The 24,547-nt window shown below is 46.9% G+C and overlaps 1 protein-coding gene across 2 annotated transcripts in view; it reads left to right on the top strand.

Moving 5' to 3' along the window:
• The window catches only part of DDX31 (DEAD-box helicase 31), a 127,138-nt gene that overhangs the window by 32,540 nt on the left and 70,051 nt on the right, over positions 1 to 24,547 (top strand). For both annotated transcript variants that reach the window (XM_068248925.1, XM_068248924.1), the window contains exon 14: positions 2,128 to 2,187. In XM_068248925.1, coding sequence (XP_068105026.1) covers positions 2,128 to 2,187 — 60 coding nt within the window. The remainder of the gene's footprint in view (positions 1 to 2,127; positions 2,188 to 24,547) is intronic.

Below are 24,547 nucleotides of genomic sequence, written 5' to 3'. Positions count from 1 at the left end.
TTGCAGGTATAAATAAGTCTGTTTGTTCACTATACATTTGGTCATGCACAGCTTAGCTTGAGAAAGAGGCTGTTTGCCTCGAAACGTCGCATATTGGCTGTATGCATGTTTTTATCTGATTAAAGAGCATAAATACATTTGATGGTGCCGGCTCTCTTCTCTTTCTGTATGGTGTTTAAATGCATTTGTCTCTCTTTAAATCCATGTGGTTGTAATTTTTCTTTTGGGTGGGTGGAGTTCTCTTTCCACCTGCCTATAAAGACTCGACTTTCCTTCAGGTTTGTTGTAACTATGTCTAAGGGCACATCTTATAGTGGACCTGAACTTTTGCACAGGACAGAAGGAAAACATAGAGAAATGTGCCCTGTGTGTACTTAGAGAGTTTAGCCTGTCTAATTCCCCCTCATCTGGGATTAATCACAAGTTGTGATATGATCTCTCAGCTGTGTCAGCTGGTTGCATCAGTAGAGCAGCTGATTGGTAAACACAGGATGTTAACAATATAGCTGCTTCTGTGAAAGCAGGAAGTAGACACACAGCAAATGTATTGCAGGATTTGTAGCAGCTCTAACAAAGAAATGTTTTTGTCTTTAAAGGTTATTATGCTGTTGCATATATTTTAGAGCAGAGGGGAGGTTCTGAGTTCAGGTCCGCTTTAAGCCCGACACACATCAGTTGATCCTGTGGATGTCTCTTTGTCTGTGGATTTATCTGCAATAAAGAAAACCGGCTTGTAGAATCTCATGGAGTCTGCGGATCCTTTTCTTCTCTGTATATCTAAAGCCCCATGCATTATTTTTTTGTTCGATTCATTGATTCGATTCAATCCAACATGTCCGATCGGGATTCGATTCGATTCAATTTGCCATTGCAAAACGATGGCAAAGTGAATCGAATCCCGATCGGACATGTCAGATTGAATTGAATCAATTAATCGAATCGGACACAAAATTGTCTGGTGTAGATGGAGCTTTACTGAAGTACTATCTTGTTTGTTATGTAACCATCCTGGAGCTGTGCTGACATCACTGCTGTCCTCCCCAGTGTGGTAAATTGGATTGGCAGGCTGAATAACACTGCCCGTCCCGGCTCTCTATGCTCCAGGGTCGGTGATGTTAGCGCAGCTCCAGGCTGGTGAGTGCGGGTTTGCAGACCTGTAACGGCCACGTTCCAGTACAGTGGTGCCGCTAGGCTCGCGCCTGGTGCCAAGTCAATCCTCAGTACTCAGTAGAACGTGTAGTGCAGACCTTTGTTAAAAGGAACCCGAGGTGAACGGGATATGGTGCCCACCATATTTATTTCCTTTTAAAAGAGAGCCCGAGGTGGACACATATAATTTAAAAAACAAACCTATGCTACCTGATCCAGGGGGCTGGGCTGATCAGGTAGCTGCCATGCACGCCACTCTCCACCGCTCCGTTTGCCTGCGATGGCCGTCTTTCACTTTTGTGACCTCTGGGGTCACGATGCAGGAAGGAGAGAGAGATTCTCTCCCGGCGTGCAGTGGGCGTGGCAAGGAAGAGAGCTGCCCAATGGCAGCAGGTGAAAGCCTGCAGGAGTGCCCCTAGCAGCGTTTTGAACAGGGAACCCCTCTCCTCCCATTACCCTCTGAAATAGCGACAATCGTTGCTAATTTTGGGGAGGGGGCTATAGCTATAAGGGGAGGCAGAGAGCGGTGTGTGGGGGGGAGGGGGTAGCGGGACAGGGGCATGTCCTGCAGTAGGGAGCGTGCCTCTTTGTCCCATCTGCCCCCCTTGCACTGCCTCGAGTTCTCTTTAAACAATACCTGTTGCCTGGCAGTTCTGCTGATCAGTTTGGCTGCCGTAGTATCTGAATCGTACACCTGAAAACAGCTTGCAGCTAATCTGATCTGCATGCTTGTTCAGGGGCTGTGACTAAATGTATTAGAGGCAAGGATCACCAGGGCAGCCACGCAATTTGCATTGTTTAAAAGGAAATAAATATTACAGCCTCCATGTGTGTTTCATCTTACGTTCCCTTTAATTCTGGTGAGGGAAATTGTATTTTTGTAATTTAAAAAAAATCCATTTAGCTCAGTTCAGTTCTGGTTAGTTAGACACTGGCTGTATCGGAGATGTTTAGACACTTGCTTATTTCTTCCTCTAGGAGCGGACAGACGTTTTCCAGCGATTTAGCGAGACCAAGGCTGGGATTCTGCTGTGTACGGTACGTAGCAGTTTGCATCTCTAACTCTTCCATCTGCTGCAAATTTTCAGTTGTTGCTGCAATATAAATATGCATGAGTGCAGTATAATCTTGTTATAGTAAACTCCAAGGGACCGGAGAAAAGTGGTTTACTGTATCAAAAGTTTTCCATGTCAGACATTGTCCTAGAAATGGCCCTGAATGCCCTAGTATTCTCTGCAGCAGAGGACTAACTTTGTCTTCCCGTTGGAGGTACAGCACAAGCACTTGCACTTTTGGTTGACTACAAGGTTAAAGGGGAACTTCAGCCTAAACAAAAATACAGTCATCAAGTTACATTAGTTATGTTAATTAGAATAGATAGGTAATATAATCTCTTACCCAGCCAGTTTTAAAAGAACAGGCAAATGTTTGTGATTCATGGGGGCTGCCATCTTTGTCATGGGGGCAGCCATCTTTTTGGTTGAAAGGAGGTGACAGGGAGCAGGAGACACAGTTCCAACTGTCCTGTGTCCTGATTACCCCTCCCAGCTGTGCACGCTAGGCTTCAAATGTCAAATTCAAAATGTAAAAAAAAAAAAATTGCACCAAAACAGCAGAACGAGAACAACAAAATCAGAAATCCCATCATGCTTTGCACAGCATCAGGGCAAAAAAGCCCGGGCAGTTTTTTTTCTGTGCAGCCAAAAATGAGGCTTGTATAAGAGAAACAAAGTTCTGATGCTGTGAAACTGTTAAAGAAACACAAAGCCTTTTCAGTGCTGCTGAGTCGATTTTTAGTCCGGAGGTTCACTTTAAGTATACCTTAGGACTGCATAGCCAGGCTGGACATATTACTGGTACAGTATACAGGGCTCCTTAAGAATTGCAGCCGTCACTGAACAGAGGCAGCCACTCCCTTCCTGTGAGTGGCTCAGATACCTCCGCGGGAGGGACTTGCAGCACTAGCCTGAGGAGAGCAGCAGACCATGGCTTTCACACTGACATATGACACATACACTGCCCAATGGTTACTATATCCAGAGTCAGCCCAAAAAAATGTTTACTATAACAAAAGTTTTATTATATCTGAGTTTACTATACCAGGCGTTGCTCCCATAGACTTATAATGGAGATTGTCTGGGACCTGGAGAGGTAGTTTACTATACCCAAATGTTCACAATATCAGAGTTTATTATAACGAGATTATACTGTATTACTAAACCACCCTGCTATAGCATCTTAAAGTGACACTGAAGTAAACATGGTCGATATAAACTGAGGACGTCATGGTAACCTAAACAATCAGAGGTCACCTTTGGGCTCCTTTCACAGTGGTGCGTTGCATTACCCTGTTTTGCCACAGGGGAACTCTACACCAATGAAAGTCTATGGGGCATCTCATACCTGTGTGATGCGCTCGGAAGTCTCCAATTTCACGCAAGTCATGCAAGTCCATGGCGATGCGTATTTTTTAAAATTGTGTGGCGTTCACATTGCGGCGGGTATGCGCAGAAGCGTATTTGTTCAGTATACTTCCGTGCAATTCTTATTTCTGCCACAGGAAGTGAGCGCTAGAGAGCCTTACTTCCTGCTTGGCCTGCAGCCAAAAGGGAGATTACTGCGCATTGCCGCAGTAATACCCGAAGGCTATTCTTAATGTTGCTGAGCGATACGACCATCGCAACGCTTTCCCATCGCCGGTCGGCAGTCTGAAACCGGCCTTACTTAAAGAGAAGAGGGTGGGTGGGATTTTAATTGCGGTAAAGAAAAAATCCTCTCCTAGTGCGCATGCGCTGTCCCAGCTGCACACCTTCTCGACCGTGCTCCTGAGGACTCCAGCATTCTCACATGCACAGTTTGTACAGACTTGAAACTGCTCTTGTGCAGAATGCTCCTGGCACGGGAGCACAATCGAGGAGGCAAACAGCCAACTGTGCATGCGCAGTTGCCCCTAGGGTGCGACTTCAATTTGGCTGCAGCTGCACAACGTACTCAACCAGTAGGTAGGAGCTAACAGCCTAGGGAGATGGAGGAAACACTAAGTACGGTAAGTAAAAATACGCTCGTCTCCTCCGTCAGGTTTACTTTAACCAGTTCACCCCCAAGGGTTTTTATCCTAACGGACCAGAGCAATTTTCCGTTGTCAGTGCTCCTCCCTTTTATTCCCTAATAACTTTATTACTACTTATCACAAGAAAATGATCTATACCTCATTTTTTTCGCCACCAATTAGGCTTTCTGTGGAAAGTACATTTTGCTAAGAATTTTTTTATTCTAAATGCGTTTTAATGAGAAAAACAGAAAAAAAATAAAAAAAAATCATTATTTCTCAGTTTTCAACCATTATAGTTTTAAAATTAAACATTATCCTGTGGATAAAACAAACAAGTAACAAGTTTTATTTGCCCAGTTGTCCCGATTATTAAACAGTTTAAATGATGTCCCTATCACAATGTATGGCGACAGTATATTATTTTGAAATATAAGTGTTATTTTTCTGTTTTTTTTTTATTCTGGCCATAATTACAAGCCCCTATGTAATAAATTAAAATTAATTTCCCCCCATAAAATATAAATTAACAAAGCTGAGTCCCTAAGGCATGTTGCTGTTGATAGCGGTAAGCATGACGTTTTAATACGTTAGGATGTCAGTAAATGGTTAAAGGGCAACGAAAGTGAGAGGTCTATGGTCTGGCAGTCCTGCTGGTCTATTTGGCTGCAGTAGTGTCTGAATAACACCAGAAACAAGCATGCAGCTAATCTTGTCAGATCTGACAATAGTGTCAGAAACACCTGATCTGCTTGTTTAGGGTCTATAGCTAAAAGTATTAGAGGCAGAGGATCAGCAGGATAGCCAAGCAACTGGTATTGCTCGAAAGGAAATACTTATGGAAGCCTCTGTATCCCTCTCCAGTGTTCTCCCCAGAAATGTTTTCCAATTGGGTGGCATGATAAAGTAGCCGGGTGGGGCAAGATGAGAGAATGCAGGGCCGGCGCTTCTCTGCACAATTCTGCTTGCAGCAGAGAAGGAGGTGAGCCGATGACAGCCGGGCGCTCATCAAAACTAGCCGGGTGGACCACCCGGCTAAAAGTGCCTGGAGAGAACACTGCCTCTTCCTTCAGTTGTCCTTTTAAAAGGCAACTAAGCACCTTCTGGACAAAATATATAGAATAAACCTCGACCTAAGGGAGGTTTGTAAGTAGAGTGGGACCTAGGGGGGTGGTGGGCATTACTTACCTTTTGCTTGGGCTGCTTCCTAGCCCCTCCCTCCCCCCCCATTGTATGGTATCTTCCCTCCTCCCCAGGGAGAACCGCAGGTGCCACAGATTCAAGCTCTGATAGCGGTGTTGCACGCTCATGGTGTATTCTGGGAGTTGTAGCTCTTTGATTTGAGTACATCTACCGGCATGCTTAATGGTGATTGGGAGCATCCTACAGTACTACAGTGGGTCACTTCCATGATGCTGCTGCCCCTGGCATATTATTACCCCTCCCCTCACCTCACTGCTCATTATACTGTGGGAGGTCCATGGCTGCAACATCTATGGCTCGCCTCCAATCAGCAGTGAGTGATACAAGCACTACTCCCAATAATTAACAAAACAAAAACTGCAGCATCTTACAAAACCCTATTAGAGGACTGGGGCACTGCATTGACACAGTGGCCAGGGGTGCTGCTAAGGTACTTATGGCACATTATTTGTCCCCCCCCCCCCCTCCAACAGGGGCACCTTGTCCCTTTATCATAGGAAGCCAAAGGTTCCTTCCCCTGGATAGCGGAGGGAGCCCGGAGCAAGCAGAGGCCGTGACAGGTAACATATAGCACTGGGGACCGGGGAGGGAGGACGACATTAAACATTAGGGGGGTTTGTCGCTCACCCCGATATCGCTTGCCGCTACCGCGATAATAATCGAATCGGATGGTTGATTGCCTGCCAAGTCGCATGATGTATGGCTACCTTAAAGTGAACCAGATACGAAGCACCCTCATGTGTTTTACCATATATATCAGTGGGAACATTAGAAAAAACACCCACCCTGCTCTCTGTATCATTCTTCACTGCTCAGCCTGCTTATCAGTCCTGATAAAATCCCCGTCTGAGCATTCAGTCTGGCTTTGCTCAGGAATCATTATAGCGGAGTCTGGCTTCTCTGATGTTTTTTCAAGCCCAAGCCTGCCCCCTTCTGGCTCTGTTAATAATGACTAGCCTATAATGATTCCTGAGCAAAGCCAGACTGAATGCTCAGTCTGGGTTTTTATCAGGGCTGATTAGAAGCAGACTGAGCAATGAAGAATGAAACAGAGAGCAGGGTAGGTGTTTTCTCTAATGTTCCCACTGATATATACAGTGGGTTGCAAAAGTATTCGGCCCCCTTGAAGTTTTCCACATTTTGTCACATTACTGCCACAAACATGAATCCATTTTATTGGAATTCCACGTGAAAGACCAATACAAAGTGGTGTACACGTGAGAAGTGGAATGAAAATCACACGATTCCAAACATTTAAAAAAAATAAATAACTGCAAAGTGGGGTGTGCGTAATTATTCAGCCCCCTGAGTCAATACTTGGTAGAACCACCTTTTGCTGCAATTACAGCTGCCAGTCTTTTAGGGTATGTCTCTACCAGCTTTGCACATCTAGAGACTGAAATCCTTGCCCATTCTTCTTTGCAAAACAGCTCCAGCTCAGTCAGATTAGATAGACAGCGTTTGTGAACAGCAGTTTTCAGATCTTGCCACAGATTCTCGATTGGATTTAGATCTGGACTTTGACTGGGCCATTCTAACACATGGATATGTTTTGTTTTAAACCATTCCATTGTTGCCCTGGCTTTATGTTTAGGGTCGTTGTCCTGCTGGAGGGTGATCCTCCGCCCCAGTCTCAAGTCTTTTGCAGACTCCAAGAGGTTTTCTTCCAAGATTGCCCTGTATTTGGCTCCATCCATCTTCCCATCAACTCTGACCAGCTTCCCTGTCCCTACTGAAGAAAAGCACCCCCCGAGCATGATGCTGCCACCACCATATTTGACAGTCGGGATGGTGTGTTCAGAGTGATGTGCAGTGTTAGTTTTCTGCCACACATAGCGTTTTGCATTTTGGCCAAAAAGTTCCATTTTGGTCTCATCCGACCAGAGCACCTTCTTCCACATGGTTGCGGTGTCCCCCACATGGCTTGTGGCAAACTGCAAATGGGATTTCCTATGCTTTTCTGTTCACAATTGCTTTCTTCTTCCAACTCTTCCATAAGAGCCAACTTTGTGCAGTGCATGACTAATAGTTGTCCTATGGACAGATTCCCCCACCTGAGCTGTAGATCTCTGCAGCTCATCCAGAGTCACCATGGGCCTCTTAACTGCATTTCTAATCAGCGCTCTTCTTGTTTGGCCTGTGAGTTTAGGTGGACGGCCTTGTCTTGGGTGGTTTACAGTTGTGCCATATTATTTCCATTTCAGAATGATCGCTTGAACAGTGCTCCGTGGGATGTTCAAGGCTTTGGAAATCTTTTTGTAGCCTAAGCCTGCTTTAAATTTCTCAATAACTTTATTCCTGACCTGTCTGGTGTGTTCTTTGGACTTCACGGTGTTGTTGCTCCCAATATTCTCTCTGAGGCCCTCACAGAGCAGCTGTATTTGTACTGACATTAGATTACACACAGGTGCACTCTATTTGGTCATTAGCACTCATTAGGCAATGTCCATGGGCAACTGACTGTACTCAGACCAAAGGGGGCTGATTAATTACGCACACCCCACTTTGCAGTTATTTATTTGTAAAAAATGTTTGGAATCATGTATGATTTTCATTCCACTTCTCACGTGTACACCACTTTGTATTGGTCTTTCACGTGGAATTCCAATAAAATTGATTCATGTTTGTGGCAGTAATGTGACAAAATGTGGAAAACTTCAAGAGGGCTGAATACTTTTGCAAGCCACTGTATATGGTAAATACATGAGGGTGCTTCGTCTCTGCTTCAATTTAAGAGCGGTTACCGAAATTTTAGTTTTGGGAGTATAAACCCACTTTCCAGTAGTAAAAAGTGTGTAAAGCGCAGAATGTGTCAGCACTATATAAATGGGGTAGAGTATTCTAAGAATACAACTATGGTGTTATATTGTGCTGCCACAGTAGATGCAAATGATGTTTAGGCAAGTATTTATTCTAAACGTTAACTTCTGAGTCTGCCCGCTCCTTGAATGCCCTTCATCTCCCCTCGGCTGGCAGGAAACGGCGAGGCTTGATGTTGTTTTCTCCGCGGCTCTGGCACTCTTCAGCAGCAGCCAGTTTGTGGCCGCCGTCGCCAGGGCCGCCAGCCTGCTGCACGCTACAGAAGGCTGCGCAATTAGCTTTCTAATCGTGGCAGCTGTTGATCGGAGGACGTGTGAAGCTTGGAGGATCCGACCCACCACCAACTTGTAAATTACAGCTATCTGGAGTAATTAGTGCCGAGGAAACAGCTTAGCCGGCTGCAGAAAGAGAGGTGGGGTAAGGCGTAACCTCTTCACTGCCGCAGCGCAGGAGACCTGCAGTTTTTATCTGCCTTAAAAGAGGCCTCCAAGCAAAACCAAAAATTTAGCTGCAAAGGTAAAGGTATTGTCACTTCTGCTTTTTTTTGTATGTTGTGTACTATAGAAACCTGAAAAATTGCAATCAGACCCAACTGCCTGTACTGTTTCCCTCTTCTAGTTACACCCCCCTTCTGTGTAACGCAATCTCCCCTCCAGATGTAACCCCGCATGTACAGCAGCCCCCTCCTCCAGATGTAACTACTCATGTACAGCAGCCCCCTCCTCCAGATGTAACACCTCATGTTCAGCAGCCCCTCCCCTTCTGTGTACATCAGCCCCCTCCTCCAGATGTAACCCCTCATGTATATCAGCCCCCTCCTCCAGATGTAACCCATCATGTACAGCAGCCCCCCTCCTCCAATGTAACCCCTCATGTACAGCAGCCCCCTCCTCCAGATGTAACCCCTCATGTACAGCAGCCACCCTCTTGGTAAAGTAGCCTCCCTTCCAGATGTAACCCCGCATGTACAGCAGCCCCCTCCCCCAGATGTAACTATTCATGTACAGCAGCCCCCTCCTCCAGAGGTAACCCCACATGTACAGCAGCCCCCTTCTCCAGATGTAACACCTCATGTACAGCTGCCCCCCTCTTGGTACAGTAGCCTCCCCTCCAAATGTAACCCCTCATGTACAGCAGCCTCCCTCCTCCAATGTAACCTCTCATGTACAGCAGCCTCCCCTCCAGATGTAACTCCTCATGTACTGCAGCCCCCTCCTCTAGATGTAACCTCTCATGTACAGCAGCCCCCTCCTCCAGATGTAACCCCTCATGTACAGCAGCCCCCTCCTCCAGATGTAACCCCTCATGTACAGCAGCCCCCCTCCTCCAGATGTAACCCCTCATGTACATCAGCCCCCCTCCTCCAGATGTAACCCCTCATGTACAGCAGCCTCCCTCCTCCAATGTAACCTCTCATGTACAGCAGCCTCCCCTCCAGATGTAACTCCTCATGTACTGCAGCCCCCTCCTCCAGATGTAACCTCTCATGTACAGCAGCCCCCTCCTCCAGATGTAACCCCTCATGTACAGCAGCCCCCTCCTCCAGATGTAACCTCTCATGTACAGCAGCCCCCCTCCTCCAGATGTAACCCCTCATGTACATCAGCCCCCCTCCTCCAGATGTAACCTCTCATGTACAGCAGCCCCCTCCTCCAAATGTAACCCCTCATGTACAGCAGCCCCCTCTTCCAGATGTAACCCCTCATGTACAGCAGCCCCCCTCCTCCAGATGTAACCCCTCATGTACAGCAGCCCCCTCCTCCAAATGTAACCCCTCATGTACAGCAGCCCCCTCTTCCAGATGTAACCCCTCATGTACAGCAGCCCCCTCTTCCAGATGTAACCTCTCATGTACAGCAACCCCCCTCCTCCAGATGTAACCCCTCATGTATTGCAGACCCCTCCTCCAGATGTAACCCCTCATGTACAGCAGCCCCCCTCCTCCAGATGTAACCCCTCATGTACAGCAGCCCCCCTCCTCCAGATGTAACCCCTCATGTACATCAGCCCCCCTCCTCCAGATGTAACCCCTCAAGTACAGCAGCCCCTTCCTCCAGATGTAACCCCTCATGTACAGCAGCCCCCTCCTCCAGATGTTACCCCTCATGTACAGCAGCCCCCTCCTCCAGATGTTACCCCTCATGTACATCAGCCCCCCTCCTCCAGATGTAACCCCTCATGTACAGCAGCCCCCTCCACCAGATGTAGCCCCTCATGTACAACAGCCCCCTCCTCCAGATGTAGCCTCTCATGTACAGCAGCCCCCCTCCAGATGTAACCCCTCATGTACATCAGCCCCCCTCCTCCAGATGTAACCCCTCATGTACAGCAGCCCCCTCCTCCAGATGTAACCCCTCATGTACAGCAGCCCCCGTCCTCCAGATGTAACCCCTCATGTACAGCAGCCCCCTCCTCCAGATGTTACCCCTCATGTACATCAGCCCCCCTCCTCCAGATGTAACCCCTCATGTACTGCAGACCCCTCCTCCAGATGTAACCCCTCATGTACAGCAGCCCCCCTCCTCCAGATGTAACCCCTCATGTACATCAGTCCCCCTCCTCCAGATGTAACCCCTCATGTACAGCAGCCCCCTCTTCCAGATGTAACCTCTCATGTACAGCAACCCCCCTCCTCCAGATGTAACCCCTCATGTATTGCAGACCCCTCCTCCAGATGTAACCCCTCATGTACAGCAACCCCCCTCCTCCAGATGTAACCCCTCATGTACAGCAGCCCCCCTCCTCCAGATGTAACCCCTCATGTACATCAGCCCCCCTCCTCCAGATGTAACCCCTCATGTACAGCAGCCCCTTCCTCCAGATGTAACCCCTCATGTACAGCAGCCCCCTCCTCCAGATGTTACCCCTCATGTACATCAGCCCCCCTCCTCCAGATGTAACCCCTCATGTACAGCAGCCCCCTCCACCAGATGTAGCCCCTCATGTACAACAGCCCCCTCCTCCAGATGTAGCCTCTCATGTACAGCAGCCCCCCTCCAGATGTAACCTCTCATGTACATCAGCCCCCCTCCTCCAGATGTAACCCCTCATGTACATCAGCCCCCCTCCTCCAGATGTAACCCCTCATGTACAGCAGCCCCCTCCTCCAGATGTAACCCCTCATGTACAGCAGCCCCCTCCTCCAGATGTAACCCCTCATGTACAGCAGCCCCCGTCCTCCAGATGTAACCCCTCATGTACAGCAGCCCCCCTCCTCCAGATGTAACCCCTCATGTACATCAGCCCCCCTCCTCCAGATGTAACCCCTCATGTACTGCAGACCCCTCCTCCAGATGTAACCCCTCATGTACAGCAGCCCCCCTCCTCCAGATGTAACCCCTCATGTACATCAGTCCCCCTCCTCCAGATGTAACCCCTCATGTACAGCAGCCCCCTTCCTCCAGATGTAACCCCTCATGTACAGCAGCCCCCCTCCTCCAGATGTAACCCCGCATGTACAGCAGCCTCCTCCTCCAGATGTAACCCCTCATGTACAGCAGACCCCTCCTCCAGATGTAACCCCTCATGTACATCAGCCCCCCTCCTCCAGATGTAACCCCTCATGTACATCAGCCCCCCTCCTCCAGATGTAACCCCTCATGTACAGCAGCCCCCTCCTCCAGATGTAACCCCTCATGTACAGCAGCCTCCTCCTCCAGATGTAACCCCTCATGTACATCAGTCCCCCTCCACCAGATGTAACCCCTCATGTACAGCAGCCTCCTCCTCCAGATGTAACCCCTCATGTACTGCAGACCCCTTCTCCAGATGTAACCCCTCATGTACAGCAGCCCCCCTCCTCCAGATGTAACCCCTCATGTACAGCAGCCCCCTCCTCCAGATGTAACCCCTCATGTACAGCAGCCCCCTCCTCCAGATGTAACCCCTCATGTACTGCACACCCCTTCTCCAGATGTAACCCCTCATGTACAGCAGCCCCCCTCCTCCAGATGTAACCCCTCATGTACAGCAGCCCCCTCCTCCAGATGTAACCCCTCATGTACAGCAGCCCCCCTCCAGATGTAACCTCTCATGTACATCAGCCCCCCTCCTCCAGATGTAACCCCTCATGTACAGCAGCCCCCTCCTCCAGATGTTACCCCTCATGTACATCAGCCCCCCTCCTCCAGATGTAACCCCTCATGTACATCAGCCCCCCTCCTCCAGATGTAGCCCCTCATGTACAGCAGCCCCCTCCTCCAGATGTAGCCCCTCATGTACAGCAGCCCCCTCCTCCAGATGTAGCCCCTCATGTACAGCAGCCCCCCTCCAGATGTAACCCGTCATGTACAGCAGCCCCCTCCTCCAGATGTAACCCCTCATGTACAGCAGCCCCCTCCAGATGTTACCCCTCATGTACATCAGCCCCCCTCCTCCAGATGTAACCCCTCATGTACAGCAGCCCCCTCCTCCAGATGTAACCCCTCATGTACAGTCCTTCAATTTGTGCTGTCTATCTCCTCTGTAGTGCAGCATGATTCTAGGCCATGACTTGTGTGGCCTTTGTCAAAATCTGGCCCTCAAAGCCCCACTCCAGGCCCTATTGTTTTCCTGGTCCCATGTAGCACTGAGTAGCAGAGTTTGGTGTGATCTCTGTAATAACTCTCATGAAGTAAAAGCAGTAAGAGCTTAAACAGAATGCATAAAGTGCTTTATTTGGTCAAACATAATTGACTGTGTGTTGTGCAAAACAACCCACTAAAAACACTGGCCCATGTGCCATGGTGGGCTGAGCGCTCCAACAATCACCCTTGCCAGGTGGTATACCCCTGTAGGACCGGCCCCGCTTAGACACAAAGCAACAGTCACACACCACACTCGCACTGTAGGATGTCCAGACTGATAGCTCAATGGGATTGGCAGGCTGAAAGTCCTTGCAACAGGCAACTGTGCTGGATATAGTGGCCAGACACGGGAGTCACAGAGCTGTTCGCAACAGCATTGTGTGTTAGAGAGTCTCAATGCTCCTTGAACCACTCTGCTGGTGGACATCAGCATTAGAGATGGCCGAATAGTTTGCGGCGAACAACGCATATTCACGCACATACGGCGTGTTCAATTCTCCCCCTATACATTATAATGGAGCCAAAAATTGACCGCTCACCCCAGAGTCAGTAGACACATGGCAGCCAATCGGCTATCCCTCCCACCTGGACCACCCCCCACCTATCAGAAAGCCAGCACAGCAGCCATTTTACACTCTGCCTGTGGCTGCTGTGAAGAAGTGTAGGGAAAGCGTTAGTTAGGCCTGTGTTGTGTGTCCCCAGTGGAGTTTCTTGCTGCTACAGCACCAATTCACCATCTACATAACGTAGCCTTCTGAAAGCTGTGTTTTGATCTTGTAATATTGCTGTTTAGTGTGTCCACACAGCGCACTTTAGCTGTTTAGACAGGTACAGTCAGTGCTTAGTGCTACAGTATTCACCCTTCTAAGGACTGTTTTTCTTTTTCTTGCTATTATTTTCTTTTTCTTGCTATTGTTATATTGCAATTCTGTGTGTCCATTTGCTGTTAGAGACAGGTCTGCTGGTCCCAGTACTGCACCGACTTGATAAATCATACATAAACCAAAGGACAAAGGTTCCCTCCAAAGACCGCACCACTCCAAAAATAACATTGCAAGTTCATCTTCATTCAGAAGAAAGGAATAAAAACACTTAAAAACAAGTAACAAGGATGGCCATGTAAGGGAACTCATACATAAATATACATATGAATGACAATAAGTATCAGCCAAATGGCCAGGTTCCCAAACCACAAACTCCCAAATATAATGGATAAACTAATGGCTGTAAGGAACCAAAAATAAATTCCAAATAGCCCCATCAACAAAAGATGGTAAACATATAGGCAAAAAACAGTACCTGTATAATAGAGTGTATATATATATATATGTAATAATATACACACACACACACACACACACACACACACACACACACACACACACACACACACACACACACACACACACATACCGTCGCGGTTCGCCGCTAAACACAATGGCAGCTTCCTCTGGGCCCAGAGGAAGCTGCCATAGTGTTTAGTGGCGAATCGTGATGGTTTTTGGATGGTTATCATGTCCCACATTTCTACCTGATTCTCATTGCTTGGTAAGCACCAGTACTCCTGTTCTACAGGTTCTTACACTGTTCTATGCACTGCTTTGCACTTTATGCGTTTTTGCACATTTCACTTTACCTTTCCCTATTTTGAACTTATACACATGAATTGTCTTCACTGTTTGCCTATTTACACAGTATATATATATATATATATATATATATATATATATATATCACTTTATTATACAGGTACAGTTTTTTGCCTATATTTTTACCATCTTTTGTTAATGGGGCTATTAGGAATTTATGTTTGGTTCCTTATAGCCATTAGTTTATCTATGGTTGATGGTGCTTGCCCAAATTTGTGGTGCTTATTACTGACTTGATAAATCAATCTCCCTTGTAAGGGCTTTTTTCTTTTTCTTACTATTGTTATATTGCAATTATGTGTATCCAGTGCACACGTTAGCTGTTGGAGACAGAACTGCTGGTCCTAGTAGTGCACCGACCATAACCCAATAATCCTTCGCCACCACTATTGGCATTTAGTATCCACTACTGCCCCAGTCTAAGGCCTCAGTGCAGAATCAGTGTTTTTTTTTGGTCACTTAACTGTCATTGAACTACCTCAGCCCGACCATAGGGACTGAAAAAAACCGTGATCGCCTGCACTCCTGCGAATGTGCACACAAGCACGGCGGCCACTACACACCACTACACAAAGATTGCTGCCGAGAGGAATAACATTTATGTCCTGGATGTGTCAACTAGCAAAAACAATGATTTGCTCACCTGACATTATCACTAAAGTTTTTTGCGGCGTTTTGTCTGTCAGTGTGAAGCGGGCATAACCCTTACACAACCTTATAGCCGTGTATGCATGCTGGACACTTTAAAGCACTTAATTCCACAAATTTAGGAATGTAATGTGATTTCTGCCCTTTAGAGATTAAAACAACTCTGGGTCAACTACATCATTTTTGGTGGGGCTTTTGCCATGGTTCCCCATCCGGGATGCTACGGTCCGGGTGTTAGAGCCTTTTAACCACTTTACCTCCCTTGCTACGCTTATCTACTCCCCATAAAACTTTACTTGAAGCTCAGGGGAGTAGATAGGCGTACTTGTGGTAAACAGTGTGCTGTATGCCCAATAAGCTATCTGATTATGTATATAGGGTATCATTTTAACCGTGACAAGTGAGAGAATAGATTTTGTGTTGTTTGACAACTGAGGGCTAAGTCATGTGATTTATTTTTTTTACCGGAAAACTGAATGAAAAGCATTAAAACTGTTATTTTCATGTCCTCTATACCCCTAAATAATTACTTGTAAAAAAAAAAACAAAAGTGACAGCATTGAAAAGAGAATACATAGTTACCCTAGGGACTTAGCTTTTAAAATATGTATGCCATGAGAGTGTATTACTGTTACTCATGAAGATAAGGGCTTTTAATTACTGATAGAGTACAATGAGAAAACAAAAAACACAAACCAGAAACTAATATATTATCGCCATACATTGTACTAGGAACATTATTTAAATGTTGAGATAACCAGGATAAATTAGCAAATACAATGTGTGAGTTGCCCTTTAAAATGCACAGATAATAGCATAATTACTAAAAGCAAATATCACCCTCACAAAGCATAATTTGTGGCAAAAAAAACAAGATATAGATCATTTACATCTGATGAGTAGCAATAAAGTTATTGGTGAATGAATGGGAGGAGCGCTGAAATGTGAAAATTGCTCTGGTTTTTAAGCAAAAAACCCTGTGGTGCTGAAGTGGTTAAATAACTTTTTCCATCACTTTTGCGGCCAGAAACAGTCCATGTAGGTTTTAGAAATCGCCTGCCCATTGAAGTCTATGGCGGTTTGCCTGATTCACCAGTTTGCAAAATCGTGTGGAAAATTTGCATTTGCAAACTGCAAATGTGATGTTTGCTATTCAGGTACCCAATGCGAACAGTTCATAGAATGAAGTCACGGCACGAGCCAGCGTCTCGGCATCTCAGTGAAGCAGGATCTCGCTTGCATGCATTGCTGCAGTCAGACCCTCGGGGGCATAGTTTGGAAAAGGCGGAGGTTTACGAACGATCCAATGGTACGGTACCTGAAGATTATGTGGGTGTCTGCCAGCTGATCGGTTGTGAGTGGTTCAAAGGAGCGGTGAGACTCTCAAACACACAATGCTGTTGCTAGCAGTTCTATGACTCTCCATCCCGTGCTTTATTGATGAAGTGTGAAAAATCACCTAGGAGAAAACATAGGAGAAAAAGTGAATTGAATAATGGCTCTGATGTGAATAGTTGTTCAGGACCAGTGCCTTAAAGAGACTCCGTAACAAAAATTGCATCCTGTTTTTTATCATCCTACAAGTTCCAAAAGCTATTCTAATGTGTTCTGGCTAAATGCAGCACTTTCTACTATCACAGTCTCTGTAATATATCAACTTATCTCTCTCTTGTCAGACTTGTCAGGCCTGTGCCTGGAAGGCTGCCAAGTTCTTCAGTGTTGTGGTTCTGCTATGAACTCCCCCTTCCAGGCCCCTCTATGCAGACTGCCTGTGTATTATTTAGATTAGGGCAGCTTCTCTCTTATCTTTTACAAGCTGGATAAATCCTCCTCTGAGCTGGCTGGGCTTTCACATACTGAGGAATTACATACAGGCAGAGCTGTCTGCACTCTGCAGGAAGAAACAGCCTGACACTTCAGTGGAAGATAGCTGCAGGGGGAAAGAAACACACAAATGATCTCTTGAGATTCAAAAGGAAGGGTGTATACAGCCTGCTTGTGTATGGATGTATTTTCTATGTGTGGACATACTGTACATCAACCTACTTCCTGTTTTGGTGGCCATTTTGTTTGTTTATAAACAAACTTTTAAAAACTGTTTTTAACCACTTTTAATGCGGCGGGGAGCGGCGAAATTGTGACAGAGGGTAATAGATGTCCCCTAACGCACTGGTATGTTTACTTTTGTGTGATTTTAACAATACAGATTCTCTTTAAAGTGTAACTGTCGGGCATAAAATAAAAATCAATTCTTTATTTTTATCTGGTAAACAAGTAATAAGGATGCTAATCAGGCAATCCAAAAGTTAAAATCTCTATTACTTTTCTTGTTTATAAATGATCATTCCCCAGTTTACCTGACTTATTTGGTACATTGCCGCACAAAGGAAGTTGCAGGGCATGCTAGGATGTCCTTTTTTGCTTCTGTACATTACTTAAGTCTGAGGGGAAATAAAGAAGCAAAAAAAAGACAACCCAGCATGCCCTGCAACTTCCTTTTTGCGGCAACGTACCAAATAGTTAGGTAAGCTGGGGAATGATTATTTATAAACAAGAAAAGTAATAGTGATTTTAACTTTTGGATTGCCTGATTAGCATCCTTATTACTTGTTTACCAGATACAAATAAAGAATTGATTTTTTTATTTTATGCCCGACAGTTAGGGCTCGTTTCCACTATCGCGAATCTGCATGCGTCCAACGCATGCAGATTCGCACATGTAATGCAAGTGGATGGGCCTGTTTCCACTGTAGCGTTGTTGAGGTGCGTTTTTTTCAGCGGTAAAAAAACGCACAAAAGAGCCAACGAATTCGCCTGCGAGTGGAATGCATGCGAATCGCCGCTAATGTATTTAATAGGAAATTCGCATGCGGCTATGGTATGCGAATTTTCATGCGAATTCGCATAGGTACCAATGTAATTCAAACAGGCAGTGACATGGTTAATTTCGCATATACCCTCACCTATGCGAATTTGCATGCGAATTCGCGGCAAAAAACGCGCAAAAATTCGCATCCGCATGCTAATTCATGGAATTTCAACAGCGGTGGAATCCAGGCGATTCTGCACCGCAATAGTGGAAACGAGCCCTTACACTTTAAACCAAACCTGATGCGATTTTGAAATAAAAAAACAAAACCGATACCTTAGGAAAGGGAAGACTCTGGGTCCTATTCAACCTTCCCTTTCCTCTTCAGGTGGCCACTAACAGTCCAATTTCTGGTGAACAATCATTCAAGCGATCAGAAATTCTGATCGGATTGGTTGTAAATGATCTCCATTGATGGGCACAATCAATTACAAACAATTATAAAAATAGTCATCCGATTGGATTTTGGTCAAACCAAAATTTGGATTTTCTTGCTAGTTGTGATCGATAGGAAGCAAAGTTTGGTTTGTTGGTGGTGTAGTGAATGATTTTTCTTCCGACCATAATTATCTGATCCCTCAAATGATTTTTCGTTAGAAATGGGATCATTAGTGGCCACCTTTACAGGCCCCTTATTCCTTCGCTATCTCCCCTGTTCAAATCTCCTGCCGTGTGGGGCTTCAGACGTCTTCGAGAGCCCAAGTGCTCCAAGACAGGCGGCTCCGTACTGGGCTTTAACGCGAGAGAGAACTCGCCTGTGCTCATTACAGAGCCGCCTATCTTCGGGAGCACTCGGCGGTGGAAGAGAGCAATCTCCGACCAATGGGTTGGAAACTACTAATGGGGGAGACATTGGCCTCAATTCTGGTAGGGTTCTCAAACAAATGATCTCATGAGGTAATGACATTTTGCAATTCTGGTAGATTTTAGTCATGTGTTACCTCATGCGGTAATTCGTTAGGTAAAGTGCATTAATTTTACCGAAATTATGGAAATTAGGGGGCATGTTAGCACATAATTTACCCATCATTTTAAGACCTGCCTGTACCTGGAGGAAAGGTCAATTTGTATGCATTTTGCAGTTTTTTAATGGAGTTCCTATTGCTGTTTTAGTGGAGTTCGTATTCAGGCTGTGTAATGGAAAAGAATAGTAGGAATAAAACTCCAAATATTTACTGGATTTTTTTTTTATAGGGGATCAGTAGCGTACCTAGGGCATTTGACACCCGGTGCTGGGTATTATAAGACACCCGCCCCCCCCCCCCCCAAAAAAAAGTAAAGGAGTGAGCGCACCACGGCGGGTAATGCCAGGTATAGGTGCCCCCTATATAGGTAATATAGTTGCCCCAGTATATGTAATAAAGTTGCTCCCAGTATAGGTAGCTAGCACAGTTGCCCCCAGTATAGGTAGCTAGCACAGTTGCCCCCAGTATAGTTAGCTAGCACAGTTGCCCCCAGTATAGGTAGTTAGTTGCCAGCAGTATAGGTAGTTAGTTGCCCCCAGTGAAGGTAGTATAGTTGCCCCAATATAGCTGCCCCCAGTATAGCTAGTGTAGTTGCCCCAGGATAGGCAGCATAGCTGCTGCCCCCAATGTAGGTAGTGCTGCTGCCCCCAGTGTAGCTAGTATAGTGGCCCCCAATATAGCTACCCCCAAGATAGGTAGTATAGTGGCCCCCAGTATAGGTAGTATAGTGCCCCCCCCCCAAGTGTAGGTAGTACAGTGGCCCCCAGTGTAGCTAGTATAGTGCCTCCCCCAGTGTAGCTAGTATAGTGCCTCCCCCAGTGTAGCTAGTATAGGCCCCCCCAGTGTAGCTAGTATATTGCCCCCCCAGTGTAGCTAGTATAGTGCCTCCCCCAGTGTAGCTAGTATAGTGCCTCCCCCAGTGTAGCTAGTATAGTGCCTCCCCCAGTGTAGCTAGTATAGTGCCTCCCCCAGTGTAGCTAGTATAGGCCCCCCCAGTGTAGCTAGTATATTGCCCCCCCCCCCCCAGTGTACCAGTGTAGCTAGTATAGTGCCCCCCCAGTGTAGCTAGTATAGTGCCCCCCCAGTATAGCTAGAAGGAGGGTTGACAGGGACAGCGGCAGAGAGGGGGGACATATCCCCCCCTCCCTCACCTGGGTCCCCTCCTTCTGCCTCTCTTCCCCTCCAAAATGGCAGCGGGTAGCAAACAGGCAGGGCGGGCGGAGAACACTCACTTCCACGTATCAGCCGCTGGAACGCTACGTCGCTGTCACGTGCCTCTTCTGCGCCTCCAGCATTTCCTCTCCTCTCTGCCTTTGGCTTGTGGGAAGGTTGTAGTAATTATTTTCCAAAAGCCTTCCTCAAAGCATAAATGATCTCCTAGTCTTGTGCAGAACTCGGTGGTGAAGCTTGCGTTACCATTGTAAGGCTTCGTTCACATCTGAAATCGAAATTGCTGACTGCAGAGATTTTCAAATTTTTATTTTTTTTTGTTCCTTTTTTTTCACTCTCCTGGCGCTTACCTGCTGTGATTTTGTATAAAGCTCTTTTCAAAGCACTTTTGCGGAGCAATTTGCTTTTTCACTTCCTGAAAAGGTCAGGAAGTGAACTCTTTGACCCAGAAAAGAATAAATACAATCAGGGCCGGCCCGCTCATGAGGCGGGGTGAAACTTTTGCCTCAGGCGGCAAATTTCCAGGGGCGGCACCCGCCCGTCCGTGGGTGCAGGGAGCCGGCCTGCCGAGCTGGAGGGGTAGCTGGCAGGACGGGGGTATTGGGCCAGCGGCGGGGAGGGGGGTCGGACCCCCCCCCTCCCTCGCCTGGGTCCCCCGTCCTCCGCTCCCCTCCAGCCTAAATAGAAGCAGCCGTATGTGTAAGAGGCACGGGCGGGGAGACACTCACCTCCTCCTCGCTCCAGCGTGCGCTCCACTGACATCACTTCCTGCAACGCTGCAGGAAGTGACGTCAGTGGAACGCATGCTGGGAAGAGGTGAGTGTCCTCCCCGCCCGTGCCTCTTACACACATACGGCTGCTTCTATTTAGGCTGGAGGGGAGCGGAGGACGGGGGACCCAGGCGAGGGAGGGGGGGGGTCCGACCCCCCCTCCCCGCCGCTGGCCCAATACCCCCGTCCTGCCAGCTACCCCTCCAGCTCGGCGGCCCCCCAGAGCCCCCCCCCCCCCCGGCGGTGACAATCTTTTAAAAATTTGCCTCAAGCGGCAAAAAGTCTAGGGCCGGCCCTGAATACAATGTATTTATTCTTAAAAGCGCTGGAGAAATCGCTATACCAACGCTTTTTCAAGCGTTTCGCAATTTCTCCTATACCTGCCATTATAGGGAAATCGCCCCAAAAATGGTACGGACAGCGCTTTGCTGAGCGGATCGGAAACAAACCACTCAGATGTAAACACTCTCGTAGGGAATTATTGCACAAGCGTTTTTAGGGCGATTTTGAATTTCCCAAGGCGCTTAAAAAAAACCTCATAATGCCGTACGTGTGAACAAGCCCTAAAAGCTCCTTGACTAACTTTGACTTCCTTTAAATCACTTTTATAATACCTGATCTGGAGGCACAACACCAGTACTTCCTGCAGGTCAGACCTCCTGAGCTTCAGGCTGGGTTCTTCCACACAGTTCTGCCTGCGTTTTACCCCCTTGCACTTTCAGAAGTAGGTTCATACTAAGTAAGGCTGGTCAATGAGTAATGAAATTCTGTGTTAATGCAGGATTATGCATTTTTGTTTCCATGTAATTTTATGAGGCTTCTACCATCTCCTTATAATGGTGTTGGTGTCATTGAGTGCACACACTCAGATGATGATGTCATCAGTGTGGAAGCGCCAGGATGTACTCGGCTCGTGATGATCTGCTGTGCAGTTCAGGATGTGGGGAGGAGTTACATGCAGGAGGGGTTGGGCCAGGAGTGGTGATGTAACAGAGGGAGGGGTTATAGGGGTAATTCCTGGACTCTTCTTTTCCTTGGCCACCATAGGACAGCATGTGCAGCTATGCTAAGTCCAGTATGTGTGATATTCAATGCAAATTTTCTGTCCAAATGATTGAGTGATCACATTAGGCTACCAAAAATCCAGTATCTGTTTAGAGTTTTTACTATCCTGAGGATTTATCAGACACAGATGATGAACACTAAATAAAATTGTTTAGACAATAGATAGCACTCAGAAGGGAATCTTGAAACTTCAAAAAGAGGCTGTAGGTTACGGGAATATGCGTCAGGCAGAAAGAGAGAACAATGATACGGTAATTTGTGCATAGTAATTTAAAGAGGAACTGTAGTGAAAATAACATAATTATTCTATAAATTAATATTCAAAAAAATAAGCAATTTTATTATTTAGTCAGTGTTTGCCCATAGTAAAATCTTTCCTCTCCCTGATTTACATTCTGCAATGTATCACTGGTAGTGACATCTTTTAGTCCTGTCAGGTGATCTCTGCAGAATGTTTGGGTACCGATAATTCTATGCACAGATGGAGATATCGCTTGCTTGGCAATTGGAAAAAAGCCATTATTTCCCACAATGCAACGAGGTTCACAGATGGCAAACTATTAGGACCATGATCATGACATCACACTGTGGGAGGGGTTTCACCACAATATCAGCCACACAAACCCCCTGATGATCTATTCGAGAAAAGGTAAAGATTTCTTGTGGGAAAGGGGGTATCTGCTACTGATTGGGATGAAGTTCAATACTTGGTTAAAGTTTTTAAACAATCACCATTTTTAGCACCCAGGGCATCTCAATAGCACATTAAAAATGCATGCCAACAATGTGGCTCATTATTAAAAAAAAATCTTCAATTTTACCTCTTTTTTTACCCTTAAATTTTTTTAGTCCTTTATATCCTATCCCCCAGGCCTGCCCAACCACAGACATTTCAGGCAGATAAGGACTGATTTTATTGCACACAGTCGCAGAGAGAAAACAAACACTTTCATCGGGGAGGGGGGAAGAAGGTGGAAAGATAAGGTTTTTAGAGAAGTCACAGATGCTATATTTACACCTTCCCCTGGAAAAATAATGAGCCGCTAGAGGGGGAGGGGGGGGGGGCATGACAGCTCCTATAGCTATTAGAAACCAGGAGTAACTGCAGAAAAAAATAGTGGTGCTTGGTTCCCTTTAAAGCAGGGGTCTCAAACTCCATTTACCTGGGGGAGGCAAAGTCAGGATGAGGCTGGGCCGCATAAGGGATTTCACAATCAGCAGCTCCCGCCATCGCCCCCCCCCCCCCCCCCCCCATCACACTGAAGCGAACTATTTTTCCTATTTTACCTTACAGTTCGCTTCAGTGTTCCCATTACAAGTAGTCAGCCGTGTCCCCGCCGCAAAACGAGAGCTGCAGAGCCCCCAAATCGCCCAAGGGGCAATCCGCCGGCATTTCCTGGAAGGGGCAGAACTTTCAGCTTCAGCTCTGCCCCTCCTGACGTTAATCGCGGTTCATCGCCGCCGGGGAGAGGCGCCGATCCGTGCGGCGATTGACATCAGGAAATGCCGGTGGATTGCCCCCCGGGCGATTTGGGGGCTCTGCAGCCATCGTTTAGCGGCGGGGATGCGACGGATTACTTGGGAGCACTGAAGCGAATTATAAGGAAGGTTTTGCCAGCGCGGGCCACAAAATACTGTATCGAAGGCCGCATATGGCCCGCGGGCCACGAGTTTGAGACCCCTGCTTTAAAGTGTATCCGAGCCAAAGCATGGGTACAAATTCACATAACTTAAGAAGCGGGAAGCCTCTGGGTCCTAATGTGGTTTCCCATGACATCCTCAGGTCTCCCGGGCTTGTCGGTAATCTTTTCTTGGCCGCACACCTTATCGAGCATCACCATGACTGTACTGCGCCTGCCCGAGTACGGCCACATCTGCGCGGTAAGCCAGAGCCGCTTGCGCACGAGCGGTTTTGTTTTTCTGTGCTAACGCAGCTGCAGCACAGGCGTGATTGTGCCAGAAGAGAATTGCGGCCCTGATAAGCTGGAGGGGCTGCACACGGCAATGGGGGACCACTCCTTAGGTGAGTATGTTTTTTCTGAACCCAAGATTCGGCTTGGGTTCTCTTTAAGGATATAAAGAAATACATTTTTGTACTACTACTAGTAATAGTTTATTGATCTTTATCCGGGTCACTTAGAAAGTAATGCTGTCATATCATACGTGTTTAGAGATGCATTTTATAACTGGATTTTTAGCGGCAGAAGTTACACGTGACGCTGGAGAAGTAACGTTTGGGCGCTCTGCTTACTCAGCTGTCAGGTGGTATATTTAGATCTGTGCTTTAAGCTGGGCTTTAATCACCATTGCCATGTGCCTGAACGGGATTGGCACGATATCCGGGCACGACATTGCCGAAGTAATGGCCAAATTATGCTTATAAACACTTAGGATTTAGATATTCACAGTGAACGGGTCGCAGTCAGATCCCGCTTGAAATCGCGGGCACCGCTACGACTTTGACTCGCTCTGACGTTCCGGCTTTAGTTCCGCTCGCTTGAGCATCCTCCGTCAAAACGCGGATGGCGCAGATGGAAGTCAGCTTGCTCTGGTGCCCGCCTGTCAGGCGGATTAAAATGACTCATTTATTTCCTGTCGAAGCTCACCAAGTATGGCAGCTAGCGG

This window comes from Hyperolius riggenbachi, chromosome 8, assembly GCF_040937935.1.
Source record: "Hyperolius riggenbachi isolate aHypRig1 chromosome 8, aHypRig1.pri, whole genome shotgun sequence".
In the NCBI taxonomy this organism is placed as follows: domain Eukaryota; kingdom Metazoa; phylum Chordata; class Amphibia; order Anura; family Hyperoliidae; genus Hyperolius; species Hyperolius riggenbachi.
The sequence above is the reverse complement of the archived record's forward strand: the minus strand, read 5'-3'. Positions and strand labels throughout refer to the sequence as shown.